The following is a 14,007-nucleotide window of genomic DNA, read 5'->3' as shown; positions in this document are numbered from 1 at the left end:
AACAAATTTTTTGAAACAAAATTATTTTTGATAATCTTTTTATTCTTACTAATATAAAACTGTTCTACCATAGCCCAGATGTTTAAGTAATATTTAATATATATCAATAAGATTTAGAGACAGAGTTATATCTTGGAATTATTTGCAGACACACAATTTACTTTTCTGAAATTCTCATTAAATGTCATTTCTTTTTTCATATCTGAAGGGTGCCATTCTCACTGGTCCTCCAGGCACTGGGAAGACGCTGCTAGCTAAGGCCACAGCCGGAGAAGCCAATGTCCCCTTCATCACCGTTAGTGGATCTGAGTTTTTGGAGATGTTCGTTGGTGTGGGCCCTGCTAGAGTGAGTCTCATTCTGTTCGGATGGTACAGCTTCCTTACACCCACCACTTCCCCACAGATGGGGGCACTTGCTAGAGATGGCCCTTCCCCCTAGAGTACTAGAGTGACCTCTCACCAGTCCCTGGCCTGAGCTCTCCTTCAGGCCTAAGCCTTCAGCAAGGCCTGTGACTTCCACCCCACCTTCCCTCGCACCAGCTAGGACTGCAGTCTGCTACCTATATTAGACCAATTTTAAGAATTGACGGCTGGGCGCGGTGGCTCACGCCTGTAATCCCCACACTTTGGGAGGATGAAGTGGGTGGAACGCTTGAAGTCAGGAGTGCGAGACCAGCCTAGCCAACATGGCGAAACCCTGTCTCTGCTAAAAATAGAAAAATTAGCCAGGCGTGGTCGCGCATGCCTATAATCCCAGCTATTTCGGAGGCTGAGGCAGGAGAATCTCTTGAACCCAGGCGGGCGGCAGAAGTTGCAGTGAACCAAGATCACACCACTGCATTCCAGCCTGGGCGACAGAGTGAGACGCTGTCTCAAAAAAAAAAAAAAAAAAAAAAAAAAAAAAATTTGCATTTGCTTTATTTGTGGAATTTTTTTTTTTGTGACAACATTTATTGAGATATAATTGACATACCAAACAATTGATCCCTGTAAAGTATACAATTCAGTAGCTTTTAGTAATTCACAGATTTGTGCAACCATCACCACAATCAGTTTTACAACATTTCCATTACATCAAGAAGAAATCCTGGCTGGGCGTGGTGGCTCACACTTGTAATCTCAGCACTTTGGGAGGCCGAGGCGGGCGGATCACAAGGTCAGGAGATCGAGACCATCCTGGCTAACATGGTGAAACCCCGTCTCTACTAAAAATACAAAACCAAAATTAGCCGTGCGTGATGGCGGGCGCCTGTAGTCCCAGCTACTTGGGAGGCTGAGGCAGGAGAATGGCGTGAACCTGGGAGGTGGAGGTTGCAGTGAGCTGAGATCACACCATCCAGCCTGGGCGACAGAGTGAGATTCGTCTCAAAACAAAAAAAAAAACGTATATCGGGAGTCCTAAGCAAACTACCCAAAGGAGGTTCCTAGTACAGACATTCTGTGTAAATGAAATTATACAATATGTGGTTTTTTTATGCCTGATTTCTTTCACTTAACATAATGTTTTCGAATGGTAACTCTATGTTTAACATTTTAAGGAACCACCAGACTGTTTTCCAAACTACTTGCCCATTTTCCATCCCCACCAGCAGTGTGTAAGGGGTTCTGATGTTTCCCCGCCCTTACCAACACTGGTTATTGTCTGATTTTTGATGATAGCCACCTTAGTGGGTGTGGCGTAGTATCTCGTGGTTTTCATTTGCATTTCCATGATGAGGAGTGATGTTGAACATCTTGTATGTGCTTATTGGCCATTTGTATATTTGTATATCTTTCTTGGAGAGTTGTCGATTCAGATCCTTTGCTCATTTTTTAATTGGGTTTTTTTTGGGGGGGTTCTTTTGGTTGTTGAATTTTAAGAGTTCTTTATTTTATTTTATTATTATTTTTTTTGAGATGGAGTCTTGCTCTGTCGCCCAGGCTGGAGCGCAGTGGCGTAACCTTTGCCTCCCGGGTTCAAGTGATTCTGCCTCAGCCTCCTTAGTAGCTGGGATTACAGGCGCCCACCACCATGCCCAGCTAATTTTTGTGTTTTTAGTAGAGATGGGGTTTCACTATGTTGGCCAGGCTGGTATTGAACTCCTGACTTCAGGTGATGCACCCCCCTCGGCCTCCTAAAGTGCTGGGATTACAGGTGTGTGCCACCTTGTCCGGCCTCACCTTCACATCTATTTCACACTTTGCTGTTGCTGTGCAGATAAGTCATAGAAAAATAGGGAATGAGGGGGAGTTGGGTGTTAATGATGATGGGCCATGAGATACAATGTGGATGGGGGGAGATTGAAGACAGGAGAGGAGCTGTGGGTGGTGGTGGGGAAGGGTGGGCCTGGTGGGTTGGAGAGCTAAGAAGTGGTAAAGAGTTGATGTGAGATACCTGAGTGTGTCTGTGGGGCCAGATGATAGGAGGGGATGCTCAGAGAGTAGATGACTTGAAGATGGTGGTTTTTTTTTTTTGAGATGGAGTCTCGCTCTGTCGCCCAGGCTGGAGTGCAGTGGCGCAATCTCGGCTCACTGCAAGCTCCGCCTCCCGGGTTCACGCCATTCTCCTGCCTCAGCCTCTCCGAGTAGCTGGGACTACAGGTGCCTGCCACCACGCCCAGCTAATTTTTTTTGTATTTTTAGTAGAGACGGGGTTTCACCGTGGTCTCAATCTCCTGACCTCGTGATCCACCTGCCTCGGCCTCCCAAAGTGCTGGGATTACAAGCGTGAGCCACCGCGCCCGGCCGAAGATGGTGGTTTAAAAGGCAACCTTGGCAGTGCTGGTCTTCTCAGAATGAAGTAAAAGGTGAATGAAGGGGTGGTCAGGGAACTGAGAGACCGAGAGCCACATGGATGGAAATCACTGAGGACATCGTGCCTAGTGGCAGTCAGGCCGGGGGAGACCCACGGCACAGTGGGGTGGAGTGCCTGCCACGAGGCCTGAGCCTCAGCAAGCAGGGGTTTTTCCAGCAGTTATTTTGGCAGCAGCAGTGGGGTGTGAGATGGACCCCAGCTGCAGCTAGCCTGTAGGGGAAGATGCAGACTCCTGCTTCAGGCTTGCTGGAATGGCTGAGTTCCTGTTCATGCCGGGACAGGATGGATGTACTTTGAAGGTGTGGGTCTGTAGGTCACAGATCTGGAGTTCAGAGGGGAGGCTGGAGAAGGATACCAGTTATTTTAGGGGATGTGTTCAGAGCAGTGTAGGAATGAACATCCAGAAATCCAGGCAGGAAGACCTGGACTTCTGGCCAGTGAAGTGGGGGTGGGGGGTGGGAGTGGGCGGGTGGAGAGTTGTCTCTGACGCTCCTTGAAGGGGCAGGTGACTGACGGTGAGGCGCTGAGTGGCTCTTCCTCCTCCTCTTGACTGCAGGTTTGTCTGAGGGTATGTGCTATCAGGATGGTCTGTGGTGGGGTGGGTGGCAGACGAAGGCTGTCACCCCCTCCCCCTCTTTGGGGATGAGCTGATGGGCTTGGATGGTCTTTGGCTTCACTGTGTGTGTGTGATTGCATAGACCCCTTAGTAGCCTCAGCGTGTTATTAAACTGTGTTAGGCGTGAAATGTGAACTCTAGAGAAGTCTGAACTTTGAACTGAATGTAAAGTTTACAGCTCTGCAGTGTTGTCTTTGTGTAGGTATATGTGTAATGTTAATTTGTTGATGTTACAAAAATAGCAGATATTATCAGTGTTTATTACATATGCAGTAATTTATGGGATCTGAGAAAGATTTGCTCACCTTAAGTCGGTTACCCAGATTACTCCTCATTTGCTGCTTCTTTGCTACTTGTAACTCTTTAAAAAAATGTACTTTACAGTGTGTATCACGAAAAGATTGTCTGCACATGGGACAGGAAGCTGAAGATTTATTTCATTTCTTTTTTTTTTTTTTTGAGGCAGAGTTTCGCTCTTGTTGCCCAGGCTGGAGTGCAATGGCTCAATCTCAGTTCACTGCAACCTCTGCCTCCCAGGTTCAAGCGATTCTCCTGCCTCAGCCTCCTGAGTAGCTGGGATCACAGGCATGCACCACCATGCCTGCCTAATTTTGTATTTTTAGTAGAGACGGGGTTTCTCCATGTTGGTCAGGCTGTCTTGAACTCCTCACCTCAGGTGATCCACCCGCCTCAGCCTCCCAAAGTGCTGGGATTACAGGCATGAGCCACTGTGCCCGGCTGATATATTTCATTTCTTATTCAGAGAATACATAATATTCTCTGGTCAGGTGACTCTCTTTCTGTTTTTGCCAAGGTCCGAGACTTATTTGCCCTTGCGCGGAAGAATGCTCCTTGCATCCTCTTCATCGATGAAATTGATGCGGTGGGAAGGAAGAGAGGAAGAGGCAACTTTGGAGGGCAGAGTGAGCAGGAGAACACACTCAACCAGCTGCTGGTGGAGATGGATGGTGAGTGGTCAAGGCTTTTGTATCTTTAACTGCACTTTTGTTTTTTTTTTTTTTTGAGATGGAGTCTGACTCTGTCGTCCAGGCTGGAGTGCAGTGGTGTGATTTCGGCTCACTGCATCCTCTGACCCCTGGGTTCAAGCGTTCCTCCTGCCTCAGCCTCCTGAGTTTAAGCTGCACTTTCTTATGCCTTTCATGTCCCCAAAATGAGAGTGCTTATTCCAATATTGAGTATCACAAACAAAAAAAAGCATTCCCTAAAACAAACAGCTCTTTTAAAAGGCCCTTTTATACTAATACAAATAATAGCAAAATATTTTTTCCTGGCAGCTTGCATAACTTAATATTGGTGTTAACATGCCGTTTGGGTCTGGTGTTTGAATAAGAGAAGAATTGGTGAAATGAGTCACAAAAGGATTACCATCTCATTCTCTAAATCATCACCATCTCTGAAGCATAAGGAAAATCTAAGCCTAACCAAATGTGAATTTAGCAAATTTTGAATACTTTTTTACTAAGAGAGTAGCAGTCATTCCATGCTAGCCAGCTTTTCTTTCATTTAGGAAAGCCACTTCTCAGGATGCCATGTGTTCTTCCTGCTGGAAGATAAAAATGTGGATGCTTGGTTGTTTGTGCAGAAAGGGGAAGCACAGTGCCAGTACTGAACTGGCTTCAGTGATGAAGCCAGGCATAGGGGCAGAATAAGGAGGTGGAGATCCTCCGTCCCGCGATGGTCAGCCCATGTCGCGTTCACATTGGAGCACCACATATGAGGGAAATTCACCCAGGAGCTCCTGCCGTGCCAGGGTCCTGAGGGTGAAGGGCCTGGGACCATGGCATTTACATTGAGAAATGGGCAGTAACACTGAGCTGCTTGAGTGTGGAGAAGAGGTGGGACGTAGAGGTTGATCTCTGCCTTCAGATAGGCAGTTGGTTGTCCTGTGGCCCAGGGTGTCAGACACATCCTTTGCCAATTTAATCTGATTCTAAGACATTTTTAAAATTGACATTGTCTTCTAAAATTTCTAGTTAAATAAATTTAAATATTTGGTCATTTGTCTTTAGGAAATTTACTCATAAAACTTTAATATATGATTGTTTTCAAGGACAAGCTGAATAGTAAGAAAAATAATTCAAGTTTGTAACTTAAAAAACACTGGATAGGCCAGGGGCGGTGGTTCACGCCTATAATCCCAGCACTTCGGGAGGCCCTGGTGGGTGGATTACCTGAGGTCAGGTGTTCGAGACCAGCCTGACCAACATGGAGAAACCCTGTCTCTACTAAAAATACAAAAATTAGCCAGGTGTGGTGGGGCATGCCTGTAATCCCAGCTACTTGGGAGGCTGAGGCAGGAGAATTGCTTGAACCTAGGAGGCAGAGGTTGCAGTGAGCTGAGATCACGCCATTGCACTCTAGCCTGGACAACAGGAGTGAAACTCCATCTCAAAAAGAAAAAAAAAACACTGGATAATGAATAGAAAATGTGTTTACTGTAGCTATGAATTTGCAGTGCTCATATGTTCCTGATGGTGTACTGTTGCCTTCTGCCTCTTGTCATTTAATAGCGTTTGCATTTTTTTTATCTTTCAGGTTTTAATACAACAACAAATGTCGTCATTTTGGCTGGCACCAATCGACCAGATATCCTGGACCCTGCGCTGCTTAGGCCGGGGCGTTTCGACAGGCAGATCTTTATTGGTGAGATGATGTTTGCTGGGGCAGGTCCAGTGCTCATGAGTATAGGTGTGACTGTTTCAATATGATTTTCTTTTCCTTAAAAATGATTTCTAAAGGACCACCAGACATAAAAGGAAGAGCTTCTATTTTCAAAGTTCATCTCCGACCGCTAAAACTGGACAGTACCCTGGAGAAGGATAAATTGGCAAGAAAACTGGCATCTTTAACTCCAGGGTTTTCAGGTGAGTGGAAAATAACGATCCTATTTAGAAGTATATTAAAATCAGTAACAGTTACCAGGTACTGGTTTACTTTCTTACCTTTTCACTTCTTTACTGTGGGCTTCCTAAGTTTATATTCTCATTTTTATTTTTTTTGAGACAGGGTCTCGCTTAATTGCACAGGATGGACTGAGTGGTGTAATCATAGCTCACTGTAGCCTCAACCTTCTGGGCTTGAGTGATCTTCCTGCCTCAGCCTCGTTTGTAGCTGGGACTACAGGCATGTACTACCATGCCCAGCTAATTTTTTGATTTTGTGGAGGCAGGGTCTTACTTATTATGTTGCACAGGCTGGCCCGAAACTCCTGGCTGTAAGTGATCCTCCTGCCTCAGCCTCCCAAAGTGCTGGGATTATAGGCATGAGCCACTGTGCCCGACTATTTTTACTTTGTTATTATGGAAAATTTCAAACATACACAGATTTTGAGGAAATGGTGTAATGAACCCATCTGTACCTATCACCTAGTTTCAGGAACAATTACTAATTCACATCTAACCTTACTTTTATCTATATCCTCCTCTCTTTCTGCTTCCTATGGAGTATTTTGTGACAAGTTCCTGACAATGTGTCATTTTTTTCTATAAATATTGTAGGAATTATTCCTAAGTGTTTTTTTAAAAGCTGTATTGAAATAAAGTTAACTAAAAATCACCTGTATAAAGTATACAATTAATGGTTTCTAGTATATTTACAGGGTTGTACAACCATTACTATAATTTTAAAACATTTTGGGCTGGGCGCGGTGGCTCATACCTGTAATACCAGCACTTTGGGAGTCCGAGGCAGGTGGATCACCTGAGGTCAGGAGTTCGAGACCAGACTGGCCAACATGGCAAAACCCTGTTTCTACTAAAAATACAAAAATTAGCCGGGCATGGTGGTACATGCCTGTAATCCCAGCTACTCGGGAGGCTGAGGCAGGAGAATGGCTTGAACCCAGGAGGCGAGGTTGCCGTGAGCCTAAATCATCCCACTGCACTCCAGCCCGGATGACAGAGTGAGATTCTGTCTCAAGACAATCAAACTTTCTGTCTCTCTAGGTTTTTTTATTCTGTACATTTTATATAAAAATGTGGTTTTGGCCAGGTGCGGTGGCTCACACCTGTAATCCCAGCACTTTGGGATGCCGAGGCAGGTGGATCACCTGACGTCAGGAGTTCAAGACCAGCCTGGCCAATGAGGTGAAACCCCGTCTCTACTAAAAATACAAAAATTAGCTGGGTGTGATGGTGGGGAACTGTAATCCCAGCTACTCGGGAGGCTGAAGCAGGAGACTCGCTTGAACCTGGGAGGCGGAGGTTGCAGTGAGCTAAGATCACGCCATTGCACTCCAGCCTGGGTGACAAGAGCGAAACTCCATCTCAAAAAAACAAAAATAAAATAAAAACATGTGGTCTTTTGTGCCTGGCTTATGTTCACTTAACATAATGAACAGGGTTGATCCAAATTGTGGCAGGCATCAGAACTTCATTCCTTTTTGTGGCCAAGTAAATGTGCCATTGTTTGGCTATTCCACATCTTGTTGATCCACCCATCAGTTGATGGCCATTTGGGCTGTTTCCACTTTTTGGCTATTATGAATAATGCTGCCATGAACATTGGTGTACAGATTTTTTGTGGTGTTTCTCTTGGTATATACCTAGGAGTGGAATTGCTGTGTCATATGGTAACTCTGACTTTTTGAGGAACTGCCAGGTTGTTTTAATTACCTGTGCCATTTTACATTCCCACCAGTAATGTGTGAGGGTCCCAGTTTCTCCACATCCTTGCCAGCACTCGTCACTGTTTTTTTTTTATTATAGCCATCCTAGCTGGTGTGATTTGGCATCTCACTGTTGTTTTGATTTGCATTTCTCTAATGACTAGTGATGTTGAGCATCTTTTCATGTGCTTATTCCAGTAATTTTTTAATGTAAAATGTGATCCTTTCCCATTCCCTATTTCTCTCCTTCTGAATGCAAAATAAAATAAAAAAAGAACAGTTTGAGAAGTATGAAAAGACTATATACAATAGTGTGGTCAGAAGATGTTCCAGGGGTCCTAACTTTTTACTTGTCTTTGGACTTTGAAATTTATAATGTTTTAATATTTGTTTATTTAACACAGATGGTATGCTGTAGCTTATTTGTGCTACCATATACTTAACTGAAACGTTAATTTAAAGAGATGGATCTAAAAAGCATTTGACAAGCTTTTAGCTACATTTAAATTTAGTTGTTTCACTGAATGTACTAGGTGATTATAAAAATTAGGTTTCTCATCATACATCAGTACTTCACCTAATATCTATGCAAGCCATTTTCCCAACACAGGTAAGAACTAAGTTATTTAAATGAGCATCTTTAGATGCTGTCTTAGTTTGCTGTTATGTGAGCCATATTGTTTATTACGATAAATAGTTGCCTCTAATTATCTATTGACTACTAATACTTTCATCTTAGTTCAGAGGGCCAGAATTATACCAGGCTTACATTAAATGCTAGAATAGCTTAGGGTTATCATGAGTCAAAACAGAACTATATTTACACAAAACCTTTATTCATTGTACTGCTGATTTAAAAATTAACTATGGATTTGGCTGTCCATATCGTGTGACTGATCAGTTTGGGCGTGTTTCGGTGGGTAAGCTGTTCTGTGTTCATTTTTTAGGTGCTGATGTTGCTAATGTCTGTAATGAAGCTGCATTGATTGCTGCAAGGCATCTGTCAGATTCCATAAATCAGAAACACTTTGAACAGGCAATTGAGCGAGTGATTGGTGGTAAGAAAACTGAACATAACTCAAGTGGAAAGGCTGATAAAATGAATTTGAGGCCAGGGATTTCTCTGTTTGGGCAAGAACTAGAAGCAAAGAAAGTGCATCCACTCAGCCCTGGGGCTCACCATACTTGTGCTCTCTTGATGTCATGGCCCCTCCCATGCCTCCCCTCCCTCTCCTCCTCCTTCCCCCCACCGTCCCCTGCCACCTGCCCTCTGCATGGAGGTCTGTGGTGCTGGGTTAGTTTGAGGTGGAAGCTCACGAATGCTTTGCTTGCACAGGCAGCCAGCAGTGAGGTGTCTACCCATGAATTATACCAATCAAGTTTGTTAAAAGCTCACAACCTTCCTGTTTACAAAAGTTTCATCACATGAGTTAGAGGTGCTCTGTGCTAGATACAGGTAATGGGTGTAAAATATCTGTAACAGCTGGGCACGGTGGTTCACACCTGTAATCCCGGCACTTTAGGAGGCCGAGGCGGGCAGATCACAAGGTCAGGAGTTTGAGACCAGCCTGGCTAACATAGTGAAACCCCATCTCTACTAAAAATACAAAGATTAGCCAGGCGTGGTGGTATGTACTTGAAGTCTCAGCTACTTGGGAGGCTGAGGCAGGAGAATCACTTGAACCTGGGAGGCAGAGGTTGTGGTGAGCCGAGATCGCGCCACTGCACTCCAGCCTGGGCAACAGAGTGAGATTCTGTCTCAAAAAAAAAAAATAATAATAATAAATAAAATAAAATAAAATAGCTGTAACAGGCATAGAGCTGGAAGTGCTTCCTCAGTCAGCATAGGGGGAGCGCACACAGCGCGTTTTCTTAGCATTCCATAGGGCTTCTGATTTAATCCCCAAAGGCAAGTAGCAATTCAAGTACTCGGGCATTCAAAGGAGGGGGAAGCCCTGCGCCAGGCAGAGTTCCACAGAATAGGAGGGGTGTGCCCCAGGCTCAGGATGAAACTGGGGTGTGGCGTGGAAGTGGCCTGGCAGATGGACTTGAGGCAGTCTACCCTGTGTTGAGGGAGAGTAAACTGGTCAGTTTTGGAAAGTCTTGAATGTTAAGCTCAAAGGCTTTTAAAATTTTGTCCTATGGCTAGTGTTGAATTAAGGTGGGTTTTTTTTTGTTTTGTTTTTTGTTTTTTGAGACAGAGTCTCGTTCTGTCACCCAGGCTGGGGTGCAGTGGCACAATCTCGGCTCACTGCAACCTCTGCCTCCAGGGTTCAAATAAACAGCCTTCTGAGTAGCTGCTATTTACAGGTGCCTGCCACCACGCCCGGCTAATTTTTGTATTTTTAGTAGAGATGGGGTTTCACTATGTTGGCCAGGCTGGTCTTGAACTCCTTTTTTTTTTTTTGAGACAGAGTCTTGTCCTGTCCCCTAGGCTGGAGTGCAGTGGCTTGATCTTGGCTCACTGCAACCTCCACCTTCCAAGTTCAAGCAATTCTTCTGCCTCAGCCTCCCAAACAGCTGGGATTACAGGTGCGTGCCACCACGCCTGGCTAATTTTTGTATTTTTAGTAGAGATGGGGTTTCACCATGTTGGCCAGGCTGGTCTCGAACTCCTGACCTCAGGTGATCTGCCTGCCTCCGCCTCCCAAAGTGCTGGGATTAAGGCGTGAGCCACTGAGTAACATAATGATCAGTGGTATTTTAGGAGAATGAATCTGGCTTTGAAGAGGAGGGAAGCATCTGGAGGCAGAGAACCTTGCAGTCATCACTGTGAGCACCGTTACAGCTTAGCAGGGGGGAGCACCAGTGACAGCCGTAAAAAAAATGAGGACAGACTGAGAGACCGCAGGAGCATAGGGCGCTTGCAGAGGGAGCTGGCTCGTAGAGAATGAGCTGTCCTGCATGTGAGCCGGGGCAGGGTATGTGTGTGCGACTTGGGAACGGGCAGTTGTGGTCCCAGGGTGTGCCAGGTGGAGTGAGGTGGGCGGTTGGGGACACTTGGAGCCACCTTCCTGGGAGAGAGGGAGTTGCAGAGGAAATGTTACCCAGTGCCCACATTTGGTAAGAGGAGAGAAAGGTGAGTCAGCAAGGTCACCAGTGCTCATGGTGTACCACAAGCACTGAAGGTGAATCAGCAGACAAGCGAGGAAGATGTGCTGATAACGGGGACCTGTAGGCTGGAGGAGACAGGGGATGAGGCGCCGGCCGTAGGGCGAGGCACAGGGGTGTGGAGGAGGAAGAGGAACTTTGGATTTGGCAGTGAGCGTGTTAGGGTGACTTTTGCCAGTTCATCTGCGTAGAGGGTACAAAACCAGACGAGTGGCTTCCAGTGAAGAAATAGGGGCTGGTAGAGCAATGTGGTTTGCTGGGGATAGGTGCCCAGTAAACAATGAATTGTTGAATGAATGAATGAATCACCAGACCTCTTATTTTATAAATTTGTTACTGAAAAGATAAACCTCAGATGATAAGAGTTGTGAATGGGGCCGGGTGCGGTGGCGTAAGCCTGTAATCCCAGCACTTTGGGAGGCCGAGGCAGGTGGATCACGAGGTCAGGAGATCGAGACCATCCTGGCTAACATGGTGAAACCCCGTCTCTACTAAAAATACAAAAAATTAGCCGGGCGTCGTGGCGGGCGCCTGTAGTCCCAGCTACTCGGGAGGCTGAGGCAGGAGAATGGCGTGAACCCGGGAGGCGGAGCTTGCAGTGAGCCGAGATCACGCCACTGCACTCCAGCCTGGGGGACAGAGCAAGACTCCGTCTCAAAAAAAAAAAAGAGTTGTGAATGGAATGAAGCAAAATATAATAATTCACTGTAGAGACAGGTGAAAACTGTGTATTTATGCCTTTTTTTAGGTTAAGGAGAAGTGATCAGAGAGGGCGGGGCAGGGCAGGCAGCCACCCAGCCACAGGTTTTGCTCTGAGGCAGCTACTGGCCCGGCAGGCAGTGTTGTGTAGTGAGATAGGCACTGAGAAAATGAATGACTCCTGAGGTGAACTGTGGGGAAAGGCTTCTTTGCTTTTACAGATAAGCCAGAAGTGTTCATCGGCAGACAGACTTAACTCCTGTTTTGTAACTTCCTGCCCTGTGGCATATGTTTGTCTTGGGTTGTGTCATTGGGAACACAGCTTTTGTTTTTGTCTTCCAGTCTCCTTAACATCAGCTGAGAAATTCTCAGGTGGATTACCATGAACACGGCAAAACTACTTTTGCCACTGTGTGATGATTTGTTTTAGTACAAATAGCGCAGTTAGTTTTTACAGCACAGAGGTACGGAGTGAGGGGCAGAGCCCACCTTGATCCAGGCCAGAGAAGAATCACGCTCAGACTGGAGTCCGGTCAGCACTGTGGTGGATGCGGGCTGCAGCACGGGTCTTGTGGGCCCTGTGTCGTTGGTGTTTGCCCTCTGGGTCTGCTCTGCCACTTCTGTGGCTCGCTCTGAGCCATAGGGCTGGCTGGTTAGGTGAGGGTGCGCCAGCATCAGCCTGGCTGGCTCCACATAGGTAGCTCCGGGTCTTGAACTGGCTCCCTGCTTTCTCAGACTCTCTTCTGCCTTCCAGCAGAACAGACAACAGGTAGTGTCTTATGGCAGGCATCTTCGTGTGCCCAGTATTTGATAATTCTGAATACCTAGACTATGCAATGAGGACCTTTCCAGAGTTTTGGTTTCTGTAATTTTGCGTGTTTTAAAATGACCTTAATGCTGAATTTTATTTTGCATTTCTATTTGTTTCCCAAAACACAGGGTGTGTGGCTTAAAAGTGAGAGAGTTAGGGTGAAAACAGGCCTGGGGATGGGGGAGTGAGTGCATTTTTGCTGTAGTTGTATTTTGAACTTGACCTTTTGCTTTTATTCTGACCTTGATTGGGGATTCTATTTAATTTTTTTTTAAAAAAATTTTAATTTAATTTTTTTTTTTTTTTTGAGATGGATTCTCACTCTGTAGCCCAGGCTGGAGTGCAGTGGCATGATCTCAGTTCACTGCAACCTCCGCCTCCTGGGTTCAAGTGATTCTCCTGCCCCAGCCTCCCTAGTAGTTGGGAGTACAGGCGCTCACCACGACGCCTGGCTAATTTTGTATTTTTAGTAGAGACGGGGTTTCGCCATGTTGGCCAGGCTGGTCTCGAACTCCTCACCTCAAGTGATCGGCCCACCTCGGCCTCCCAAAGTGCTGGGATTACAGGCATGAGCCACTGTGCCTGGCCTTGATTGGGAATTTTTGGATTGTGATAGGCAGCTTAGTCTCCAAACCCCATTTTAGGTAAGGCAATGTATAGCACTGTATAACTGTCTTTTAATGTCAGTGTCACTAAAACAATGGCTTGGGTTTTTTTGTTGTTATTTTGTTAGGCTTAGAGAAGAAAACGCAGGTTCTGCAGCCTGAGGAGAAGAAGACTGTGGCATACCATGAAGCAGGCCATGCGGTTGCCGGCTGGTATCTGGAGCATGCAGACCCACTTTTAAAGGTGAAGCAGGGTAGCTGCACTAGGCAGCCAGTGCATGCGTGAGCAGATGCTCGCTGCAGTCACTCAAGAAGCAAGCTACACTCCCGCAAAGGAGAAAGAAACAAGGCTTTAGCCAAAACTTCTGGTAACTTCTGGTAACCATAGTTGCACAAACCATCCCATAGATAAATATAAAATTTGGACGGAAAATTATTTAAAGGGACCACAGAGTGTCCAAAAGCAGGCGAGAGCTGGAGGAGAGTTTGCTCCTATAAAGCAGCAGCTGCAGTGGGTTTGAACTGGGAGCCTGTGGCTTTCTTGCCAAAGGGTTTTTCATAATCTCCACACTACAGTGGTATGAGACATAGTCTTTATTATCCTGAGGTGGTAGAGGAGATAGTCCAGGACTTGAAGAATACTGGAAATTTAACAGGAAAATCCCAGAAGCAAGAAAACTACCAAGGGATGAGGCCCGAATCTGAGTAGGAACTGCCCAAATCCCAGGCCGACCACTAAACTAC

The 14,007-nt window shown here is 45.8% G+C and overlaps 1 protein-coding gene across 1 annotated transcript in view; it reads left to right on the top strand.

The window, feature by feature from the left end:
• AFG3L2 (AFG3 like matrix AAA peptidase subunit 2) overlaps window positions 1-14,007 on the top strand; it is a 48,687-nt gene that overhangs the window by 20,176 nt on the left and 14,504 nt on the right. The window contains exons 9-14 of the mRNA XM_030810784.1: window positions 209-346; window positions 4,225-4,378; window positions 5,967-6,074; window positions 6,170-6,295; window positions 8,985-9,095; window positions 13,392-13,507. Of these exons, the coding sequence (XP_030666644.1) occupies window positions 209-346; window positions 4,225-4,378; window positions 5,967-6,074; window positions 6,170-6,295; window positions 8,985-9,095; window positions 13,392-13,507 (753 nt within the window). The remainder of the gene's footprint in view (window positions 1-208; window positions 347-4,224; window positions 4,379-5,966; window positions 6,075-6,169; window positions 6,296-8,984; window positions 9,096-13,391; window positions 13,508-14,007) is intronic.

Source organism: Nomascus leucogenys, chromosome 4, assembly GCF_006542625.1.
Source record: "Nomascus leucogenys isolate Asia chromosome 4, Asia_NLE_v1, whole genome shotgun sequence".
Classification (NCBI taxonomy): domain Eukaryota; kingdom Metazoa; phylum Chordata; class Mammalia; order Primates; family Hylobatidae; genus Nomascus; species Nomascus leucogenys.
This window is presented reverse-complemented; position numbering and strand designations above follow the sequence as displayed.